This window comes from Callorhinchus milii, unplaced genomic scaffold (assembly GCF_018977255.1).
Source record: "Callorhinchus milii isolate IMCB2004 unplaced genomic scaffold, IMCB_Cmil_1.0 Scaffold15, whole genome shotgun sequence".
NCBI classification, from domain to species: Eukaryota; Metazoa; Chordata; class Chondrichthyes; order Chimaeriformes; family Callorhinchidae; genus Callorhinchus; species Callorhinchus milii.
In genome coordinates, this window is record NW_024704756.1 from 11,309,530 (window position 1) to 11,335,358 (window position 25,829).

The 25,829-nt window shown below is 37.5% G+C and overlaps 1 protein-coding gene across 2 annotated transcripts in view; it reads right to left on the reverse strand.

The window, feature by feature from the left end:
* fgf13a (fibroblast growth factor 13a) overlaps positions 1-25,829 on the reverse strand; it is a 159,925-nt gene that overhangs the window by 84,625 nt on the left and 49,471 nt on the right. Inside the window, exon 2 of one of the 2 annotated variants that reach the window (XM_007892781.2) lies at positions 10,037-10,204. The exons of the other annotated variant lie outside the window; for it this stretch is intronic. Coding sequence (XP_007890972.1) covers positions 10,037-10,204 — 168 coding nt within the window. The remainder of the gene's footprint in view (positions 1-10,036; positions 10,205-25,829) is intronic. 2 annotated transcript variants of the gene reach the window in all.

Consider the following 25,829-nt stretch of genomic DNA (forward strand, 5'->3'; position numbering starts at 1 on the left):
TGGCAATTCATTCTATTCAATAATATAAAAATAAAAATCCTTGCATTTATTATTATTATTATGAATATTATTCACTCTGTGTTCTCAGCATATGTCTTTCATAGTACTTTAAGCAGGGTTTACACTGTGCCTCACTGTTAAGCTACTTGTTTCTTCCCCAAGTGTGATTTATTCCTATCATGAATTTTCTGATTCACACCTCGAGAGATTGTTTTCCTATAATGGTCGGTAGTAAATCCTCATTTATGTCATATTATTCACAATCAAAATGACTTCATTTCAGAATCTGAGTTTGTGATCTGGAAAAATGTACCAATTGCTGATCGTGAGTTAGTGGGAGCTTTTCAAAAGCATGCTTACATTTCATTTATATCTTCAGGAATTATGGTAATGACACTCATCTCTGGTGAGACACGATTGTTCCTGACTGATGTTATCAGAAATGTTTACATAAGAAATGCTAGGTGAGAAAAGACCAAGGTCCATCTAGTTCACCTTCCACCTTCCTGCCGGTCGCATGCACACATGTCCCAATAACATTATTGTATCCCATAATGTTATTTCCTAAAAGAAAACTATCAAATCTGTTTTTTTAAAAGTTTCAACATTTCCTGCTTCAACCGTCTCCCTAGGGAGTCTGTTCCACACTGTTCGCACACTGAAATAGTGTTTGCGTAAATTTGTTCTGAATTTCCCCCCCCTCCAATCGCAGCCCATGTCCTCTGGTTCTATTATGCTGGACAAGTTGAAACAGCCTGTCATGATCTATATTGTCTTGCCCCTTTAGAATCTTAAACACAGCAAACATGTTGCTTCTCAATCTTCTCTTTTCCAGTGTGAACATGCTCAGAATTGTGGAAAATTATATAATTTACGGATGTCTCAAAAGCACTTTGCGTGACTGGCTGGACACCCGAGTGTAAAGAATTCTTAAATTCAGTCTTTGGGACTTAATCCCCACGTGAAAGGCACTATACAAAAGTAATTTGTTGTTGTTCATTTTTGAGCTGATTTTCAGCATTGCTAAAAAAAAATGAAATACCTACTTCATGTCACAATGATCTACTTCAGCAAATGCAGGCAGCAGAATCAGACATGATATTTGCACTGTGACTTATGACACAAATTTCTTTTTTGCCCAATGGAAGCATAGCAGAATTTTGCTTGGCTTCATACAGTATATAGAGAAAGGCTGTGGGAAACACTTACACAATACTGTGACAAGATTATGGAAGTAGTCTGTAGACATCGTAATTACTTGGCTACATTTCCTTTTTCCTCAATACAAGGCATGTTCTTAATTTGCTAAGCTTTTTGCTAAAATAACATTTTGATGCAGAAACTCACAATAGCTTCAGATCATATTATTTATCTTGTACGAAGCTAGTGTTGCGTAACAATTGGTGTGTCTGTACTCATCAGAGAAAACATGGTATGATGGCTTTTTCTCTGTGCTCCAGAGATTGTTCAATTACTTGTCCCTTTATATTCTATCGACTTCTGTACTGATAAATCAGGAAGTGACAGGGTGCTGCCTAGGTCATGGTTTCTCTAACCCATGTCATTTGCAGAGGTTTCCACTTTGAAATTCACAAGTGTCCTTTCTACGTTTAATAGTGTGGGCATTAGCTATTTTCTATTTAAGAACGTTAACTTGTCTCAATTTTCTCGTTTGGAATATTTACTTGCAAGCCAGAAACCTGCTTTTGAAGTGTCAATTATTCTCTGGTTATGTTGAATAGACAAAGGAAATGTACCTTTAGTGGTAAATTCAGTCTTCAATTTAAAAGTCCATTTTCCTACAGCTCTTGAAAAAAGAACCAACTTCCAATTGTGTGATCTTAAGTTTTTTGACAAAATAACCTTATAGGTTAAGTCCAGTTATCGAGTAAGTACAGAAGCATGTTGAACCATTGAATGGTTTGGTGATACTCATTGTCAAGGCTCACAGCTGAAAAATGGCCATTTGGGCAATAGGTCAAAGGAGTAGCTGGGTTGATGGAACCATAGTACAGTGTAAAGTTTGCACCTTAACACAGAAGGTAACAGTGAAGTAAATTAAAGTAGGAGAATACAGACCGCAAAAACAACATTCCAACATTTTTGCAATGAGTATAAACCATTAAGATTTCTGTGAAAGATTGCATGAACTACCACAATTGTATTTTGTTACGATTATCAAAATCCTCACTCGGGTTTTGAAGGCATGGGAATATTATCTTGCTTTCATTTCAGCATGTGTTTGAAACTCAAACACAGTGAGAATTTCAGCAAATGTCACACTAATAGGTTTCGAATTTCCAATATTTGCCTGGCTCGGTGCACTTCTATGGTTATTTTGATTACTTTTTGAAGGTTTAGATATGAGTTTTTGGACTGATTCAGTCTTCAGATTCTGGTGTGCTGAAAGCCAGATGTTTCAAATCTAATGCAATGTTACAAGTCCCAAAACAATCAAAAGGTCATTGCATTTCTGCAAAGCCACAAAAATAGCCACTGGAGAAGCTGAAGTCTAGCATAAACTGGACAACCTAGACACCTGAACACTGGGAAGAGGATACATAGATCTGTTAGGATGCTGCTGTGCGAATTGGCTGCCGCATTTCACCCACAAAATATACAGTAAATTCACTTCACAGTATATTCTGTGAAGCGCTTTGACGTGTCTCGAAGATGTGATAATGCAAAGATTATTATTATTATTTAGTGGTGCTATAGCAACAGATGCCTCAAGTGTAAAGTCGTGATAGCAATTGTGCAATTTGGAAGGATCAGATGAACACAAGACAAATTGCAAAGTAACCACCTACCTTGGCAGTCATGGTCTCTGGGCTGCTGACAACCGAAGCCCAATACACTTTTCCATTACACTGGATTTGTACAGAATAGAATAAATTTGCCTAAAGTGGTCCTCTGGATATTATAACACTTTTTCTTCTTTGGTACTCTCTCTACTTGAGTTCCATCGACCCATGTTTTGGTTTACTATGTCCTTGTAACATTAATTGGGATGTACCAGATAAGGTGCTCTTGTTACTTAAGGTGTATTAAGGTGTATTAAAGTGTATCATAAATTCAATTGTACTTTGCCTTATTCTTTTTCACAGGCTTCACCTCTGACAGCTTTCTTGAACAGACCAGTTACCATTATTTTAAACTGCACAGAAATAATAGACCGATTGGTGCAATTCATTTATGATCTCATCAGATCAGTGTGCAGCGCTGATCTACTCCATGTTCTGATAAGCATGAGTGACTAATCTAAAGGTGTACAGTACAACTGCCTCATAGTTACATTTGCCATAGGAAAAATAGTCTATTTGGTACAGTCATTTATAATAATCAAATGTTCCTCTCACTTTATTTTCTTCAGCTCATTTTCTCTATTACTAAAACTTTATTTGAACTTTATGTGCATACACGTATTTTTAAAAAAAAGATTGCAAGAGGATCTGGTAATATTCGAGACTGACATTGAAATAGCGTATAAACTACAATAAAGTGGCTTTGAATGAATCAAAGGTTTCTTATAAAACTCCCAGTCGGTCAGTGTTACAAGTTTTATCTCCCTTCCACACAGAGATTGTAATATGTTGAGTTGACTGTTGGGACAATGTAGTGCAAGCCTTTTGTATCCAATCCATGCTATCTTGGACTTGAGCACCCTGATTGCTGACACTGCATACGGAAATGATACGGGTGTGATTTGTAGTGTTTAATATCTTAACCAATGACAGTTTATTTGGAACCTTTGCAGCAGAATCTGTGAGCTAGTGCTTTTGCTGAGCACCATGGTATTAAAAAGAAGCTGTTTAGCTAGGAGATCCAAACGAACATTCAATCAGTGACTGAAATAATTTAGGTCATGTTTTTGCGTCATCTCATGATGTGTTGGCCAAAATGTGCTTGGAGGCATTGCTATAAATAGAACCAAGGTTACAGAGATCCATTTGCCTGCAGGATATTTCTCCCAATTAAAAAGTGATGGAGAACATTCAGTTTTGAAAAGAAGCACCGTTTAATATTGACGTTCCAATTGCATTTTAAATTCTTTGTTCTTAGTTGTGTTTAGATAATCAATAGCATGCTAGAACAGGTTTATAAATAGACATTTATTGGGATCAGATTTTTTTATTAATCGACTAAATGGCAAAGAGTAACTACTATTTACTATATAATAAATTGTAATAAATAGATGGGTATAAATTCTACCCAGGTCTAGATGTACGCTATCAGCATAACATTTCAGAGCATCCAGAATTTGTCAAGTTCTTAAACACTCTTCAATTTTAAAGCCAATTTTCTGCAAGTTAATTTTAGAACAACAGAAAATGGGCTTCAAAGTTAAAACTAGTTTCAACAATTTTTGCCATAATCTGCACACTCTGAAATACTACATTAATAGAGAATCTAGAGTCATGTAGACTTTTACCCCAAAAGTGATTTACAATTTGCAAGTTAGTATAATAATCAAATAGATCAGATGATGCTATGAACTACAAGGACACTTGATGGAAGTCATCCAAACCTTAAGAACTAGAATTGAACTGAATGCCCTGTATTGATTACTACTAGTGATGTAGACATGACCCTTGTTATTCATGATGATTTGTTTCCTGACAGTCTGCTAGAATGTGAGTGAAAGTGGTGAAAATGTGTCAGAATAGGAAAGGATTGGCTGATCTTTTATAGCAGAAAATTCGCTGCAGCAACTCCTAGTCACATAACTCATATTCAAGTGTTTTGGACTGAAAGCATCCAGTTTTTAAGTGAATTTAGTTGAGAGCATTGCATATTTGTCATTAATATGCTGTGGAGTGAAAAATACAATGGATTTAATGTGATAAATATCACATTTTGCACTCAATATTTTTTAAATGGGCTGAATATAAATTGGCTGTGACTGTTTTGGAAACGGAAAGAGAATTACACAATTTTTGGTGAAACAGTACCTTTTCCAATAACACTACCAATTGCTATTTTAACAAAAACAACCTGACCAAAATACAGATTCACTTTAGAATAATGATATTGAATGTCTCTAGTAATGAAACAGTTCTTATGACACCCAGTTTAAATGTCTAAAATGAAATCAGATTTTACTTGAAGCAGAAAAAACAGTTGTCGGGTTTCAATCATACTTCTGAATTTCCTATGTTAAGTAAAGATCCTTTTAATTTTAATCACAGCTGTTTTAGTATTATTAATAAAGCTATGTGTAATTATGCACCATTGAATGACCCAACCATGATACTGAAAATAGTCATCCTAAAATTATAACAGCATGTAATATGCAGCTAGTTAATTATGTCTTACAAAGCTAAGAATCTACTTAAGGAAGTGGATTCCAACTGGTGGAACCAACGCTCAATGGGATGGGATGTGTGTCCGAGCTGTGGACAGGAAGATGGTGGCAATGCTCTCACGTATTTCATGCTGAGCTGTGTTGCTCACCTGGAAGCTCGCAGAGAGTTCCTGGTACCTACTATCCACTTCGTGAGAACTCAGACGCACGCTTGTCGGATGTCAAATGACTAACTAGTTGATGATTCCCCTTGAATGAGTCGCTCCAGGGAGATAGTGTGCATTCCATTCTAACAGATATCTCTGGAATTTCCATGTGTAAAGCACAGAATTCTCAGTTTGGTTTGGATACTCTTAAGCATAGTGATGGGTTTGCACATGTGTTTAAGACACCTGGCTGACCNAAAAAAGGGACCGGTGTGAAACAAAAAGTTTCATGCATAGTTTAGCCATTTTAACTGCTGTCATTAAAATTACAAAGAATGATACTGCCTGGAAACAGGTCATTTGACCCAAAATAATCTGAGCTTCCACCCTTGCTAATCCCCTCTCCTATACCCCCCTATTCGCTTCTCCCTCATGTACATTTTGAGAAGTCTCGAAGATGTGATAAGATGCTTTATCAAATGCAAGGATTATTATTTTGCATCTATTTTTCTTTTAAATGCTTTGATACCTTTTGCTTCAACCTGGCTTCTAGCAGTAAGTTCCACATCGTCACTCTGTGTAAAGAAGTTCCTCCTAAATTATCTTTTAGATCTGCTACCTGCTATTTTATATTCATTCCCCCTTGTTACTCACCAAAAAGTAGAAACAATCTATTTATGTTCCTTTTATCAAATCCCTTTATTGTATTAAACATCTCTATCAGATGCCTTCTCAATCATTGGAGAAAAGGCTGTAACCTGTCCAATCTTAGTTAACAATAAAATGCAGAGGCAGACCATCACTCCATCATCATGGAGTCCTGTAGTTCAGTGGTTAAAGCACTCGCCTTGCAAGCGAGATACCTGGGTTCGATTCTCGGCAGGGCGAAACACTGGGCAAGTTTCCTTACTCCACATGCCTCTGTTTACCTAGCAGTAAGTAGGAACCCAGCTGTTAAGTTGATTGGCAGATCGCTTTCTTGGGGGTAATAATTCCTTCAAAAAAAATAATAAATTGGTCACTCAATCCACGACTGTTTGTGGGACACTGCTGTGTGCAATTGGCTGCTGCATTTCTCCCAAAAAATATACAGTCAGTTCACTTTACAGTATATTCTGTGAAGAAGCTCTGTGAGATGCCTTGAAGACATGATAAGGCACTATATCAAATGCAAGGATTATTATTATCATTTCATCTCTCTCAGTAAATGGCCTTGGTATCTTGTACGACCCTCAACTGTCCTTTAAACCCACATCCTTACCTTGACGTTCTGCTTTCCCCACCACCACAACATTGCCTGCCTCTGCCACAGTCTCTCTCCTCAAGCCACCGAGGCCCTCATCTATGCTTTCATCATGTCCAGGCTTGGCTATGCTAACTCCCTACTCGCAAGACTTCCCAACTCTTCCCTCCGCAGATTATTCAGAATTCTGCAGCTCATTTCCTTTCCCGCACCAAGCTCCAGGAGCTGATGATCCCAATCCTCGTCAGCCTTCATTGGCTCCCCATCCCCCAGAGGATCAAGTTCAAGATCCTCATCCTCTCTTTCAGAACCCTTCACTATCTTGCTCCTCCCTACTCTTTAACCTACTGAAACTATACCAATCTGCCAGCTCCCTCCACTTAGTGAGCACTGGCCTGCTCCATATCCCCCGTCCTGCCCGCCCCACTATCAGAGGTCGGGCCTTATGCCTTTCTGTCCCCCCAACTTCTGGAACTCCATCCCAGAATCCCTCCCCATTGCCCCCTTCCTTGCTTTCTTCAAGGCCTGGTTCAAGACCTTCCTCGTTGGTCATCATCCCCCCGGCCCTCCCCACACCCCACTTGCCCTCCACCCCCTCAAATCCAATCTCCAACTCGAGTGCAAACCTTGCCGGTGCAGCGCTTCAGGATGTCCTCCTAACATGAAAGGAGTTATATAAATGCAATTTGTTGTTATTGCTGTAATGGTTTGTTGATGTTGTAATGGCTACCAACACCCAGTGTTTAATGTAGGATTCATCCAGTCTATCTTATGCCTGTCAATTGCATTACAATTCTTCAGGTTAAAATTGTTCTAATTCCAAACTTTCTGTGCTAATTTGTTTCAGTCTCTGCTATTTTCACAATAATTCTGGGATGAATAACTTGATTATCTTCCTTTGTTTCACAGCATTATAATAGCTTATCCTCCCTTCACCAGAAGTGCTGCATTGTTTGTGATGTAAATAACTGCTAATTTAAAAACAATGGCAGCAAATATCCCGTAAAATAAAAATAAATCTGACTGTAGTGACACCAAAAACAATTCCTTTGCGGCTATCAATAGACATAGTGAGATGCGGACTCGTGAGTGAAGAATTGATAGATTGTCTGCGGAAATTCTCACACAGAGAGGATATGTCAAGGCCAGTCATCTGATATGATAAACATCATAGTGAGATTGGCTGGATAAATCACAACCGATGAAAATGTTTTGTGATACCTGCGGTAGCGTGAACAGATCAATTTCACATCCAGCACCAGGTTTGTGGTTCATACTAGGGCTAAAAACATCATAAACAGTGCTGTTGGAAATGTTTTAAAACATTTAAATATGTTAAAACACATTTCAAATTAAAAATATATAACTTTTAACTAATATTGGATTTCTGTGATGCGACACATTCTGTTGTCATATCTGCTTAAGAACAGCAGTTTAGCATAAACTAAAAAAGCATTTTTGAAAAGTCCTGTGAAATCTTCTCTATTGAGTATTATATTATTGACTCTAGATTGTTTCAGGGATGACCTACCGCACTATCAGTTAAAAAGGATTCTTCTTAACTCATTGACCGAGGAGGAAGCTATTTGACTGTAGTATTTGGCAACTACTATAAAAGAATGAATTGTCACATCTACTGCATTAAGAGAAGATTATCAATTTTCATGCTGCCAGAATGACCAGAATACTCCATTTATAGAATAGCAGAGAGTGTGAATAGCAAGTGTGATAATTTTCTCTGGGGGAGGTTGAGATGACCTCATGAACTGGCAGGGTGAAGCTCGAATGGTGTATGCGCGTCATCTGAGACTAAATTAGATTAGGACTGAAATGGCATTGATTGAAGACTCGAGAGGCTATTGCCTTTGTTGCGGAATAATGCTGTCACACTGAAGGGGACAATAAGTGGCCTATTTTGCAGTTTTATACATTATCATCGTGAATATCATAAGTTAAAATAATTATGAGGAAGAAATAATTGCCTACTGCATCAAATTGCTGCAAAATGTTCATTATCTTTCTTTCAATTGAATAATGATGACTTACCTCTTTTCAAGAACAAAAACACAATGTTTAAATGTCTTTCTTCATATCTGGGTCAATATTTCCCAATTTACATAAGATTGCACAGCACGGAAAGAGGCCATTTGGCCCAATTGGTCCATGCAGGATAAGGATGTGCTTCTGTCTGTTTTGGGCAATTAAAACTATGGGTGTGTAAAACATTTTTTATCTTACTATTCACTGTGAATTGAATTTCAGGTTCTATCACTGTGACAGTTATTTCTCTGACCTTTTTGTCACTAACCTTTCTCACTGTTTTTTCTCTAACTGTATACCTGTATTCTATTTCTATTGCTTGAGATGCCTGTCTGAAGAGTGAGATGAATTGCAACAGAAATACTGTTTATTGAAAAAACTAATAAATTACAGATGGCGCAGATGAAAGGTAACTTGTAGAACAGTAGCCTTGGGCATAGTTTTATAAATAACTTGTGTGACTGTGGTGTCTTTGGTATCTTTGTAGGTTAGGTCTCTCAACTTTGTTGGATGCAATGTTCTGACTGATTTATTTTTAGTCTAGCCCTAGGTAATTCCACCATGGACGGTGATTTTTGAAAAAAAAACAGGAACAAGAAAAATGTCCATGGAAGGTGTAGAATCTAAAAGCCTGTATGTTTATCAACTAACTATTCACTTGCTCTCCAATAATGTGTTATGTGACTGTACAATTCTGCTTTTGACTGTAAAGAAAACTGTATTAACTTAACACATCGCTACAGTTTATAAGCATTTGATCACACATATCTGCATGCATTATGCTCCTTCAAATTGCAACTTTACGTGCATTGCATACATTTTCCAGATTTTTTTTTCTTTCTGTGCCAATGAAGTGCAAATAGCATGAGTCTGTCAGCGCAAATGTGCAGAAGCATTTATAAAGAGAGCCTTAATAGAAGAACTATGTTATAGTGCCATTCTCTTAGCTAAGTGAATCAAGACAATTTTAAGGGATCAATTGGAAGGGTTTATAATAGCAAGCAATTTTCAAACAGCCAGGTAAGGCAGTGTAATGAAGTGAGTTGACAAAAAAATGGTTTTATTTTTTTTCCCCATCAATAAATTTGTTGAAAAGCAGCCGGTCTGCAACGAGTTTGTACATGCGGTCTCATAAAGCATTGTCCCAGGAGAGTTCCAAAATGTAAGACATTACAGGCAAGCAAGGGACAAAAGCTTGTAGTGCTCCACGCGCAGTCTGCACTATTTACACAGGCCGAAAACACAGCACACCATGGGGATACGTACAAGAACGAACAAGACATGGATCTTTAGCACACAAACCTTCCGGCTCTGTGTTTTCTTTGTGGTTCACTTGCTTCAGAGGGCAGCAGAAGATTTCGTGACACTTAGCACGAAATGGGGACTCTTTTTTCTTAACATCCGCAGATTGGATAGAATCTCGATGTAACACATAGTACTCTTGTGTGCCAGGGGCAGCGTCATCCAGAACTGTGGTTACCATATAACAAAATGAACTACAGTTAGAACTTATTTACAAGACCTAAAGAAGGTTAAAGTCCCCCCTTCCAATCTTTCCAAATTTAAATAGAATCTTTAAACATTTATAGTTAATTAACTGGTGAGCGACTCAGCTCATTAAAATTCTAACTTCAATCTATATACAGTAAAACTTCTATTGAAGATTAAAGAGTTCCAAAGAATGAGCATCATGCCATTCGTAGTCTGGGATGACCAGCCAGCATTTAGAAAAGGCCCAAGTTCTTCATTGAGGAGCTTTGAGAAAACAAGAATTCGTCGAGTCTGTTTGCCTTTGCATTTACAGGAAAATAGCCGGATCTGAACTGGTAGCATTGTAGACATTGAAATGCATGAGTATTGGATACATTTCAGCAGGAGGGGGGTAAAACCACCACTCTCCTGACCTGGAAAGCAGTATTTATGCCTCTGTGGTGGCTCCACTCAGACCACATATTCATTCAGCTTTTAACACAAGTATAAATGATGTTGTTAAAATAAAATACGATTTCTGAGGCCTAGATTTCACTCAATGCCAAATGCCTACATTTTACCTAGCTGCAATGGTTGCCAGCAAGTAAAACACTTACTTTACTGAAGTCCTGCTCTCAGTAAGACAGGGCTCCAGCAGAGTATTCAAATAATCACCCGAAGATCAATAAGTAACTATTCTCACTATTTCCCCATCTGTCAATTGCCCCATTAAAAGATAGTAAAAGGAAGGCTTGTCTTGTATCTGCAATAGCTGCAAATCACACCAGCCCATCTCTAGGTGCAGATATTTCTATATTATATCTTGTTAACAGCTGCTAGTTAAAAAAAATCAGAATAATTGCGGAAAAGGACGCAACACCCACTGTAATCTCCAACCACCCATCCAGAGTGAAATCCAGGCCTAAATATTTACTTTTTCAATGATCTTATTTTCCATGCAATTCAAATATAATTTTCTATCAACACCATATGCTAATTGGGAAAGGATGAAATAAAATCGTACATACGGTAACGTTATAGAATTGGAATTGTTCGTAATACTCTTTAAATAAGGCAACAGAAATTAGATGCATTTCTATTTTGCTTACAAGTTTCCTTCTTTTCACTTTCACTCTTCCAGCCTTTAATCCCATGCAATGTCTTTATCTCCATGATACCTCTTTCAGCTTGAAAGGACAGGAGACTACAGGCATCGCCACAAATACTGATGTTGCTTTACGCTTCATCAGAGGGATGAAATCCTTGCAATGGCCAATGTCAATTGTTCCTCTCCCCAAAGTGAACCTCTCCATTACTAAACAAATGCACTAACCAGCCAGACAAGGTCAGACACAGATCATTCCTGGAATCAACAAAAGATTTGCACCACACGCAGTCCTCAGGACCTCAGCCATCATTATTAGAATAATAAATATTTTATAACTACTGGGCCCCCAGGTCATGAGGACATTGGAATAGTCAAACCCTATATTCATGGATTGATAAAATCTTACCCACTAAAACGTTAATTTTCAGGCTTAAAAATCACTGGACTGTTTCTTTAGCACCACAAATCCTCAAAAACACACATTAGCTGGAGGCTATTGTGAACAAAATTGTGACATTGAGAAGAATTTACTTAGAAATTCTGAAGGAATTTATTTTGGGAGGTATGAATCTCCTAACAACAAACGATAGACAATCTACACACTACGATGAACTCTTCAACTATTTTATCTGCTCAGGAGAAGTTCTGTAAAACTGCTTCCTGATGCTTGAGTAAAGAAATATAATTCCAGAATATTTATGCAAAGGCATAATTTATTCATCAAAATTGCCAACTCCTGTTGAAAGAAATAGAAGCAACCACATGACACATTGCCCTCCTGCTATCGCATTGAGAGTAGGGAAGTAGACCTAGATCTTTCAGCAGATAAGTGTTTTAAAGCCCCTGACCTGAGACTGACTGCTGCAGAGATGCAAGGCAATGGGACTCTTGACGAGGCTTTTATGACCCAAATATAGTTATTTAGCAGTTACTTTGAACACCACAATTTTAATTGCAACAAATTCCCAGCTCTTGGTGTTTACAAAGTCATATATTTTTAAGGAGCACTAAAATGTCAATTGTGTTCTGCTTTTAATGCTCATGAACCACAGTTATCAACAAAAGTGTACAAATACACAAAGGGAATTAATTTTAACTAATTAAAAGGGTCCAATCTGCAAGATGCAGACGTTATGCTACTGAGTTCATTAGGATTAATTTCCTTGTTTGTTGTCCATAAATGTTATGGCCCTTTTATACTAGAAATATCAGTTTATAAGATGGAAACTGCATTTTCTTAAAATCAGTTTGGGACCATCAATTCAGCTTTGCACCCGAAACCATAAGAAGGTAGCTGGCACTGCTTCACAGGGCTCTACATGTGAGCTTGGTTTCACTCAGTGGAGAACAAGAAGCCAACACTGTTATGTCCTCCCATGATCAAATAGCCTGCCAATACTCATGGCCTCAGTGCTCATAGCAGCCCCAAGGATCTTGAAGCTGTGGAAATTGGAATTTTGCACACTGTAAACGAGGCAACTTTTAGGTGATTCTGCAAAAGGTTTAAATCCAATGAGGAAGTTGATACAGACACATAAGTATTCATATAGATGAAGAGTTTGAATAAAAGAGTGGCCAGCTCAAACTACACAGTAGTTCATCTTTCATCTTAGAGCCTTGTAAACGGCATCATATTTCTTTAGCATCGATATGACCCCAAGCACTCAACTTCCAGTTACCTTCTGATGAAATTCATGACAGCGGAGCAGACTTTCCGATTTCTCAAAATGTCAACCATCATACCCTTACCACAACAGCTTGAAATAAAGATCGTCACACATGGGAATCACAAGTCGTTCAACATTACAAACCATCACATTTAACGAATTTTCTCAAGAGCCTGACTCCCACTCAAGAGCATTATTTATATTGTTTCTACCAGAGATTCAGCCCAAGTAAGCGTAGTTTACTCACTCCAGGGAATTACACAGCACTCAGCACAGGGATTATACAATTGCAACCCAACCAGTCCCATTACCATCAATAGGTCATTCATTAAATCCTATGGTCCTTATACAGCAGTCTCCCTGAACTTCACTTTTTTAATTCAAATAGCAACAAAACTACCAAATAGAAAAGTGACAGAAAGATGTATTTTAACAGAATTACAAATTAACGAATATTAGGAATAAGAATAAGCTTTTAATTATGTAACCGAATTAGGTCATTCAGATAAATGGGTGGAAACATCACGATTGTATCACGTTTGTAAATGTATTCCCCTGAAATATTGTCTTTGTGTCAAAGTTGTGGGACTGTACAGTACGTAGTGGGAACTCAAAGGTCGTGGGGGGGAAAAAAACTCGATCTGCAGCAGTACCGGAGGGTGGGAAATGAGTGTTGGAAATGAGTGTTGGAAAGCACTGTACTCTCTCTTAAAATCAGAATGTGTAGGGCAGGAAGAGACAGTGATATTCACATGATATTCAGGCAACCTAACTGAAAGTATTGAATGTCATTCATACAGGTGCTTATGGAGTCTTACGCTGATAGTTAATGCTGAAGTACAGACCAACACATTTTAGGATAATGGAATTTGTGGAATAAACTAGGAACAAATTGGCTCTTTGTACAAAAGTGTACCCTACCCTTACATAACTCTGGCTTTACTCATTTTGTACTAAACTTAGGGCTAACAACTCTTTGTCAAGATGTACTCCTACTAATACTTCCAATCTGTGATATCTCTTCTGAAACCAATGGAATTGGAATAAAATAAATGCAAACCATTGCTAAGAGACTAGTGATTTTAATCCTTTGAATACACAATTTACTTTGCACTGTTCTGTAGGCCAAAATATTTTATTAAAATTTATTGAGGACAAGATCAAGTGGACTTCTTCATCTGAACCTCTCTTGTGATCATGCTGTGTCGAGTCCAAAAAATGCAAATATTAGTCACTGCATGAATCCCCTTTTGCATTGTGAGACATTGAAAAGATTTTTCTATGGGTACGCCTGTGTCTGAAGCAAATGCAGAATTTGAAGGAGATTGGTTCATGGAATTCTTGCTCACTTGGGGACAACAGTTTCCCTTTATATATATCTTATATTCCCTTTATATTATTTATAATAATCCCTTTATATATGTTTTAATAATTTGATTACTCAATCCATGACTGTTTGTGGGACACTGCTATGTGCAATTAGCTGTCGCATTTCGTCCACAAAATACCCAGTCAATTCACTTTACAGTTTATTCTGTGAAGCGCTTTGAGACATCTCAATGATGTGTCGAGGGTCTATTTCAAATGCAAGGATTATAATTATTATTAGCAGCAGTTTGGCCTGACTGGGAACTTTAATATTGAAAGACATCTATGGATTCCAGCATATAGCAAGATAAACTCTTAAAATAGACACTATATTTCAATTGCTGTATAAACGGGTAACAAAAGGTTTGGTATTTTAGGTAATAATGCATGACTCCCAATACAATGTCAGCTTTCATGGTAGAGAAGATATTCATTCAACAAAGTGCAAAGGAAGCTGGCCCACCCCTCCATAATTGACAATATCAACTCCTCATGAACTAACTCCCTATTATCACTAATGACCACGAAGAAAACAACTTGTAATTATAGCTGGTTGAAATCTGTATTTGCAGAAATATTGAGGCTCAAAATCTATTAGCAGAAGTTAAAAATTCAGCTAGTTCATAGCTTTTTTTTAATATATCATGGGAGAGCGAAGCACTCAATAGGAAAATATGGGACACATCATTTATAAAAAGAGGGACAAAGACCTAATAACTCATGTGTTGCAAACTCATGAATGAGTTATTAGGGGCATCTACATGACTGGAATAGGCTATGTCACTCACTGTGCCATCTATATAATGTGGAAAGAATACATTTTAAAAGTTGCCTGTTTTTAAAATATGTGTCTGATGCTTCCAAGCAATGCAGATAAAATGGTGCAGTGCAGAAGGTATAGGTTTTGAAAGTACAGGAACTGAAGTAAAAATCTCCGGAGAGAACATTAGAAACTATTATTCTGGGCATGTTTTCCGAACTATGGTACTGGGATTGGAGTATTTTAGCCGATCAGACTGAACTCTGCTCATCACGAGAGAAGACCGTTTAAGTTATTAACCTTATAAAGAAATGTGCAAATGATGAATTGTGGCTGATGGCTAAGTAAACATTATGCAATAAGTATACAACTGGAGTTAGAAGAGGAGCTCAGTGGGGAAATTCATCATCGTATTCATAGTTTTCCTTCATTCAGCTTGTGTTTATTATTATATTTTTTGGGGGGGAGGGAGCAGGGAGAGCACGCATATTGCTTTCTGTCTTGAAGGAAGAGAAAATGTGATGTAGACTTTAATATTTGCCAAGCTTTTTTATTATTAAACAAGGTTTATTATTATTATTATTATTATTTTGATTTTGTTAGTTAGGAAATTGCAACCTGTAGTAACAGTCAAACTCATACCACTTTTCGCATTTGAAAAGACCTTTCAGAAATGTACAAACACTTCTGACCTATTCCCAGTCACGAGAAGAGTACAATCTCTAATAGATATTCTACAGTAACACTGTGCTTTGATTTTTGAGTTAACAGTTTTAATATGACCGCATTACCAGTTTCAATTTCACACATGCAGTACTTATTTTAATGAATATTCATGTGACCATTAAAGAGTTAATAAAGTGTAGTGGGAAAATCAAACAGAATACCGTTTCTCAGAATCTGGTATGGCCAACTCTTTATAACTGGACGGACCATCTGGTGAAACAGCTCTGGTCCCCTATCAAACAGTTCAGCACCTGTCATTGTTTATTTATAGGCAGGTTTAAAATTCCATTTTTTTCCCCACTAACAATACCTAGGGCTCATTTTAACATCATCTATTTCTACAGATAATTTCCGAATTTTCGTATCATAATCGTTTTCTATTGTAATTATGTGTTATCAGAAAATGTACTGTTGTTGATATTAATAGGATTTCCAACATAAAATTAATTGATGATCTGCTTTGTGATCAATTGTGCCAATTTGGGTAATGCCAACACAAAAAGAGTCCAACTAAATCCACTGAACAAGACATATGGCATTTCTTGAAATTGTGCAGCTCTCACTGATCCAGATGCTGGAAATCACAAACATAAGAAACAGGAGGAGGCCATTCAGCCCATCAAGCCTAGTCCATCAGTTTATTTGATTCGGGCAGATTTTTTAATCCTAATATCCTTCCTTCAGCATTTTCTTCTCATTCCTAATCGAGTCAATTAAATAAACTTTCATCCAAGACAATCACACTCTCTTCAGATCGCGCCTGTCCCATTTCAGTCTATTTTCTTTGCACACCTGTTCTATTTGAATGAATAACGTCTCACTTGAGACCAACACACAAGAAGCACAAGAATGAGAAAAAGCAATACAATCAGCTTGGTTCCACATTAAAGTCTTGCTACAGGATGTTTTGTAGGATCATTGAGGTTTGCCACATTGACGGAGGATATTCAATCACTTGGCTTTTTACTTCCTCCTACTGCTGAATGGAAAAGAAAAAGGTGCATAGTGCATAACTCCTAAGACAGCATTCTGACTTTTTAATAATAATACTGTCACATTAGCTTTTTGAGAATGATCTGGTATGACAAGGCTCATAATAGATAATTTCCTCCATAGCAAGGCTCATCGAGGCAGGATTGTGACAATTAAAAAACAAAATTCTTCCAGCACTGTAGACCTTGCTGCTCTATTTTACTGAATTGGAATAATCCGCGACTTGTTTCTGGGCAGATTTGCCCTTATTATTTCAAGTGGTCAGAGACCCGCATTCAGAAACTTGCTTTTTTAATGACTCTCAATGCTAATTTGCATTTTCTCACGACAACAGTCATCTTCTCTTAATCAAAAATAAATTGTTTAGACTAAAAATATTTCAAGGAACACTCTAGGGAAGGGTCACACAAGGATGAAAAAGTATAGAAGGAAAACCGGCTGACAGGGCAGTATATCATTCTGATCACATTGTGTTCACATTACTCCAGCCTGGCTCAGTCGGTAGCACTCTCGCTTCAGAGACTGAAGGTTGTGGGTTCACACCCCACGTTAGCACCTTAAACTCACATAGTCTAGGCAGCTACTCCAATGGAGTGCTGGGTGTGTACTGCATATTTGGAGATGCTATCCTTCAAATGAGACATTGCACTGAGGTCCTGTCTACCTGTACCGGTTTACATTAAATCTTTCATGGCACTATTCGAAAAGAGAAGGGAGTTTTTCCCAGTGTCCTGGCCAACAATCCCCCAAATATTGTTGTTCATTCACTTAATGTCTGTCAGTGGGACATCGATGTGTCCAAATTAGCTGCCAGGTCTCCCATACGAAATGCAGTCTTTACACTCTGCATCCTGCAAAGTGCTTTGAGGCACTTTCCTGAAGCGAAAAGCACTGTATCAAATTCAAGGATTATTATTATTATTATATTGAAACAATCCTTAAAGTTACGGATGTTTTGGAATCCTCATGCTACCTGTATTAGAATTACTACCATATTTTTAAAGATTTAGCAAAATGTCCAAAGTCATGGTTAAGCAAAATGACCTTAAATCTCCCATTAAACGAGAAAGATACTCGGGTCTTAAAATAAACCAAAATACGATATGCTGGACCATTTATATTTAATTGTTGTTTGTTAAACTGGGATATGTTGAAATGCATCTTCGAGCAATGGATTTTTGAGCATTCCCTAGACTTTGAAATTAACCCAATTAAAAGAAAATAATTTGTATTTTAAGAAGAAAAAGACTGGGACTCAAACTTCCAGTCCAAGCGATTGCAAATGAATTGCCTTTACTTTTGTGCCTTTATACATTTACGATATATCCTGCCTCTGTTAATTCACATTTAGCTCCACCATCGTCATCTGAAAAATGAGAAGTGATTGATCTGTTAATCAGTGTGGTAGTCACAACACATTAATCTCCTAACCTTCATGTCCACCAGGACACCTGATGCCAACAATATAAAATGATTGTGTAATATGGTTTAGAGTCACACAAATCATTAATGCTCGAGGAATCTTTCCCACTTCACGTCGAATACGCTGATCTCAGCTAGGGTGGCAGCGAGGAAACCAAAATGTGCCTCTACGTTCCAGGGTAACATCCTTTGGGTAGGAAGGGGAACTAAATGGTAAACATTTCACTTTCAATTACCACCCAGCACATTTACACCAAGTATAAACACCAGACATATACATTACACTTACCACAACTAATCAAGCAGAAAATTGGGGCCATAATGTTTAACTAAAAGCACCTAAGCTTAATTGAAACACTGTCTGCCACTTTGTCCAACACTTTCAACTCACCATGGTGGAGAATTTATGTGTATGCTGAATCGTGCAGTCTCAGACTCCAATGGATTAGGGAAGAGTCAGAATCAGATTCAGCACATTTGCTGTTCACAGTTCTGGCACCTAATATTGAACAAACTCAACATACCCTGGCTGCCAAATCCACAGAGCTGCAAACTCACATTGCTACTACTTAAAAAAAATTCTGATGTCCCGCGTGGGTCATGAACAAAAAGACCTCAATAATTTGGTCACTCAAACCACGACTGTTTGTGGGACACTCCTGTGCGCAATTGGCTGCCACGTTTCGTCCACAAAATATACAGTTAATTGCTTTACAGTATATTCTGTGAAGTGCTTTGAGACGTCTCAAAGACACGATAAGGTGCTCTGTCAAATGCAAGGATTATTATTATTATAGATCAATTGACTGAAGCAATACTGAATTAAATGATCTCAGCCAGGTCATCATATAGGGGAATATATTGTTCTCCATAACCCTGGATTCTGGACTATGTTGAATGCATTTACCTTAACAAAAATGCAAACAAGCCATCAGCTTCTTTGCCCCCACCCTTTGAAACTCCATCCCCCAGTCTCTTTGTCTTGCTCCCTCCCTTGCCTCCTTCAAAGCCAGTCTCAAGACCCTCCTCTCCGACAGCGCTTTCAGCTACCCTCCTACCCCTACCCTCCCTGTCCTACACTCGCCTGGTCCCTACCCCATGCTCAGATCCAAATCCCTGACTGGGATGTCCTCTCAACCTGAAAGGCACTTTACAAATGTTGTATCTATTGATGAGCATGACAAAATAGAGAAAAGATTATAAAATCTCTCATCAGAATGTAATGGAAGAAATGAAATCCTCCTGTCAAGTGGAAATTATTGATATTGTGCCTTGTGGAAAATGCATTTGAGACGTCTCAAAGACGGACGGACATTCAAATAAATGGTCAATGAGCTACAGCACAGATGAGTTACTCTGGACAGATTGCAAGAGTTACAATTATGTACAAATGAACTGCAGAGGTTGTACATGAATGGCCAGGATTTTTTTATACTGGCAATAAATTCAGGATCTTAAAATTTGTTCTCAAAAGTTGGCCCTTTCTGCCGAGGATTAACCACTTCTAATCCACAAATGTACTTTCAAACAAGCAAAACTATATTCCATCTATTCTTATTACTGATCTTCAGTCCTCTGCATTGCAAGGGCATTACGCTGAGATTTATCAGCGCCTTGGGACGTCCTCACGACGTAAAAGGCGCTATATAAATGTACTTTTGTATTACGTTGTATTGTATATTCATGGGGAATATCAGAGCAACAACAACAAGGTTATGCTTTTTTTTGATTACAACAGGATGGGAAAAGTGAGTTGAATAAGTTCATCCTCCTTCACACTCTACTTAATGCAGAATTTACTAAAGATTTTGTTCCAATCTACCTTTTATATACTTCTCTGAAGAAAACTAGGTCAGCTCTGATAAGTCTTTGAATTTTAAGTCCCATAAGTTGTCATTGTCCCTCTTCAATGCATCAATATACTTTAAATTATAGAGTGTTTAAGTTGCACACAGTAATTCAAATGTGCCCTCACAAGTGACCAATAAAAGGTTGAAGTAGTTTCTTTCAATTAATAATCAAATGCCCTAAAGATGAATTTGATTAACTTTGTTTAAAACCACGAGACATCGATCGGAATGATCAATAATCACAACCACATTTGTTTCCTCTGTACCTCCACTAATGGACACCATTTCATTGTGTACATGATTGACCTGTTCTAGAATGCACTTACTACATTTAACCAACATTAAATTTCAACTGTGGGCAAATGGAGGCCTTACACACACTACTTGAAAAATAATTAAAAACCATGAAAGCTTAGGCACTGCCAACAGACAAAGATGGAAAGGCTGCTTTCTGTGGAAGCAAAAGCTGAGAATATGACATAGTTATAATAATAATAATCCTTGCATTTGATATAATGCTTTTCACGTCGGGAGGACGTCCCTAAGCGCTTCACAGAACACACTGTAAAGTGAATTGACTGTATATTTGTGGGCAAACGCGGCAGCCAATTGCGCACAGCAATGTCCCACAAACAGTTGTAGATTGAAAATGACCAATTTATTATTGTTTTTGGTTTTGGAGGGATTATTATTAGGCGTGTGGAGTAAGGAAACTTGCCCAAGGTTTCGCCCTGCCTGGAATTGAACTCAGGTCTCTCGCTTGCAAATAGGAAGCAAAATGATTTGGAGAAATAAATCTGCAATGTTTACATGCAAGCTTCAAGATCACACCATTACAGTGAGGTTTGTAAATATTTAAAATAGAAGTCTTTGAAGAAGAAAAGGTATAAGGAAGCCCACATAATGAATGATAGTCTGATCTATTTAATTAAATCCTGATGAATTACAGTCGTTATTTGTTTATTTAAAAACATTTTGAAGATGTGATAAGGCACTATATCAAACACGATTATTATTATTATTTAACTGATGTATGCATAATAAACACACATCTTCCCTTGCCACTTTACAAAAAAATTCCTAATCATTGAAAATAACATGCAAGAATAATGCACATATTAATGTTACCAGGTGCATTAATTACACTGCAAATATACACTACCTTTTAAACAACACTTGACTCTAGAAAACATGCTGTAAATCAATATGCTACTGCACATTTAAGAGTAGACATCAACATGTTCAAGTGTACTTTCATTTTACTTTATAAAGTATTATGATCAATAGTACAGGATGGCATTGTAGTATTACAAAGATTATATCTGTAAAAAAAATGCATTTCTCTCAATTGTATTGTAATATTTTGGATATTCTATTCACCATCAATACATCACAAAATAAGCATAATACTAGATGCACATTTCACAGTGGATGGTATATGTGAACAATCACCACACTATAAATAGCAACATATTCCTCTGTTTCTAGATCTCACATTTTCAATCCTTAAGTATCAGTGAACATGTTTGTCTGGAAACATTAATCCAACAGTTGTTCAGCTTTGCTGGAGGTAACAATTTATTATGTTGCAAATAGCTGTAGGTAGCTTGAGGTAATGTGTAGGCATTCAGTTACTGGCATTTAAAGCCACGTGATGAATTCTAGCCTTGAAAGGATCTCAAAGAAACATGATCTACGTCTTTTTTTCACCTATATAGTACTGTCACACCAGATTGAAACCTGCCAAATTAATTCTTGTATGAAGTTCCTCACTGTTTCGTTTTCCAGAAAGAGACAGGTTTAATGAGGAATATTGAGATTTTATTCTGACAATAACTCAGGTTGAAAAAGGTAGAAGCTCGTAAAAATTCATTTAAAAAAATAGTTAGGCCTTCAAGATTTTCAGAAATTCTCATTCATTCATCATATACAAAGTTGCCCCAGTTTTTTTTCCACATTTCTTTTCAGATCTTTTGTTCAGAAACAAAAAAGTTCTGCAAGCCAGGGCAAGTTGACAGGTATTTGTGTCTAATCCCTGCTGATTTGCAGGATGACAAGGCAACATACAAAACTATTCAATAAGACAGCGACCTAGTTTTAAAAAAAATCATCTGGTCCTTAAGGTATTATATTGAAAAGCACAGTCATGCTTTTGCATCTCTGCCATTATTGTCGCCATGTGCTTTCATATTGTATTTCAGGTTACTTGTAAATTTCTGTCTAATAATTATTTTAAACTCTGCTTTGAATAAAATAGAATGTTCTAAGCTGCAGAGTGCGTGCACAATCTCAGGTGTTTCATTTGCAAGTCAGATTAACATCAGAGGAACAATGAGTCAACCATTTGTTTAGAAAATACAAGCATAAAATAGTCTGTGTACTGTACATTAGTCATCCCTTTGTCTGAGTGAAATTCTCGTGAAATCAGTAACCCAGCCATAATGAAGTCCTAATTAAATTAAAGCGATCTTCACTTGGTGCATGAGTTCTCATAATGTTTGTTCAAAGCTATTCATTTGGAGTTTAAAGAAATATATTTAACCAAAATGTACAGAATTGTGTCTCATGTCATGAATCTCAACTCTTGGATGGTTCTTTTTGTGAAGTGAAACATAAAGTGAATTGGGGAATGTAACACAAGTGATCACTGAACTCGTAAAATGGATTAGAAGATTGCTTGTCCTCACTGACCAGGTTGCATTAACTGGATGGACAGAGACTGTAAGCCATTAACTAATGCATATTAATTTAAATTTAGCAATCAATAATGCTCAATAATCTACCACACCAGAATAAAATGATGCTTTCTATACAACACTGATCAAAGTAGAAAATGTGGAGTTTTGATTTTCTCTATGATATGGGGTCCATGCAAAGAACTGAAAAAGGCAGTTTTCTTTAAACTTTGGTAATTATAACTCAAGTTTCAATCTGTTAAATTTGCCAATAGAAATTTAAATTGAAGTGCCGTTATCTAGGTAATGTAGCACTGATAGAGTTTTATGATCAACCTGAATCCACATTACTCCTTGGCGAATGAGCCTGAAACTGACAAGATAGATGGATGAAAAAGTGAACTGGGACATTATGTGATATTTCACAATCAGATTGTAAGCTTCCCTTGAATCTAATGGATTTTTTTTTAATATTCACTGCTTTTAATAACGTGAAGCTAAACCAATATTAAATTTATGCTTCATTTTAAAACGCCACTCTTTCAACAACAATTATTTGATCAGCGTTATATTATTTGTCAGCTCATAATGCAGTTTGCAAACAGTGTGAGAAATCATTATTGTGCCAAACATTCTTGCTTCATATGAAATTTCTGTTGACCCTCCCTTTGCCATTTTCACTGAAGAACATCAATAACTGAGTTCCCAATGCTAGCGCCAGCCTCACAGATGGATGTGGAAGAAAATGTCAGAGAGAAGACCTGTCTGAAGCATTAGCTGGTGTGTGGGCTTTTAATCTCTTTGACCCCCACTCTCTGGAACTCCATCCTGGAGTCCCTCCAACTCACTTCCTCCCTCATCTTATTCAAGGTCTGTCTCAAGACCTACCTCTTTGACTGTGCTTTAAGTTATCTTTCCTGTCCCTACCTGCTCAGCTCCTGAAATGAAAGGCAGTATAGACACATGCATTTGTATTGTAGTACTCCTGAAAAAGATTGCAGATTTACGAAGGAATCACAAATATAGGCCGGCTCATTATAACTGAATACATGCAACACCGATTAAAGTTAGCTTTCCCCAATTATAGAAATTGCTTAGGTGCTAACATTAAGGGAGTTACTGGGAAGCTCCAATGGGATGTTTTTCAAATTCATTTTATCTTCCCCGTTATCATCTGACTTTGACTTGCATTCCCCTCTCTGGCTGAAGAGCATGTAGTCTCAACTCTCGGATTTTTGCAAATATTCGGCGGTCTGGCCATTGGTTCAAAAACAAACACTGCAGTGCTCCAACGTTGGGTGAGAATGTTTCTTTGGTCTGCAATTTTTAGCTTGTCTTTTCTGTGTGCAGAATCTAATATTCCATAAACAAGTGAAAAATACAAAGAAGAAAACATGAAACTCAGCAAGATTTGGATCCGCCGTATTGCGGAGCATCTGACAAAATCAATTGATGGAAATCCAGAGCCTTTGACACAATTCACGTGGACAAATTCTGCTCTTCAGCCTTCAATGCATCAAGTTAAGCCTAACATATCTTCTTTTATTAATAGCAATTAGTTCCAAGTTGATAGGGATTCTAAGACGATTCAATTTTCAAACTGGTAAAAATACAGTGGCCTGTTGCCACACAACCGAAAGGGCTACGTCTATTAAAGCAAGGAAAGGTTTTGGTTAACCCTCCTACACATCCTCCCCCTTCCCTTGTCAAATCTGCACATACTCGAGTCTAGGGACTGGCTTCTTCATCTGTACTCAGCTACTGTAATTCATCCATGACCAGTCTTACAGCACTGTGCCGATCCAAGGTATTTTGTTCAGGGACGGGAATAACAGATGTGATCCAGATTCCTGCTCATGTCAGGTGGCTTCCCTGCTGCTCAGTGACAGTGCAGAAGTCCTGTCCTCCTGGCTGATGGTGAACAAATGATAGCAAGGGGCCAGAAGTGGGAAAAAACATGCAAACGGGCAGTATGATAAAAGTTGATAGAAAGCAACTCCTAGCAACATAGTGATACAGCAAATCAGCACTTTATTGAGGTGCCACAGTGGAATAGCAGGTCACTGCTATTCCAGCAGAGAGGGAGAAAGGCTTGGAGGCAGGAAATTTCCCCAACCAGCCAGGAAATGGGTGTATGCCAGGGAGAGACTCAAAAAGAAGAAAACATACATCATTTAAAAATGAGGAAAAACATGTTAATTATCTACAGAAAGTTACATTAATAACATTGCCGTCATCCCATTTATATCCTCCAGCTATAAGTCCTTTGGTCCTGAAATTCACATCAACGAGCAGTCTCGGTATCCCAAGTGCAAACCAAATGCATTTTCAGATTCATTTCATCTCATTGCTACAAACAGCAACATGAAACGCAGAACGAATGACGCATGAGCAAGTTTATTTGTAGTTGAAAATGTCTGAATTGTGAGATGTTGGACTACTATCAGTTGGTAGCAACCAAGTTCCCACTCCCACCCTTAGGTGGACCAGGAGGATTGTCTGTAATATACCATGGTACATTGTTGATAAATGCCAGCATTCATGGCTACATTAAATCCCTGACAGGAATATACTGCATTTACGACTTACTATTTTGTCCTCTCTTTCCTTTAAGCAGTCACTGAATGTTGAACGTGTGTTTACAGAGAAACTTTAGATCACTTACAGCAGTGATCCCCATATGCGCAGGAAATATTTTTCTGGTTCATGATGGCAACATGATCTTAACGTCACATGTCACCAGATACACTGTCACACGAGGAGTTCTGGAGAACCAGTAATTCCATTAGCATAATGAGAAGCACATAATTTTACTACAGCAGCCATAAACCACTCAGCTGTATATGGTTTACAAAAAAAACTTCAAATTTATATGTGCACTGATTATCCTTCTCTCTGTTTCTCAACTAAATTTCCTTGCAATGTGGCATGAATTATTCCTTTTTAAATGAATAAAAAGCTTAAATCAGCTATTGTGTAGAGAGATGTGTAACAATCGTAATCCGTCTGTTAAAATGTTTATGATACACAATAGATTTCCAGTGCTCTGCAACATA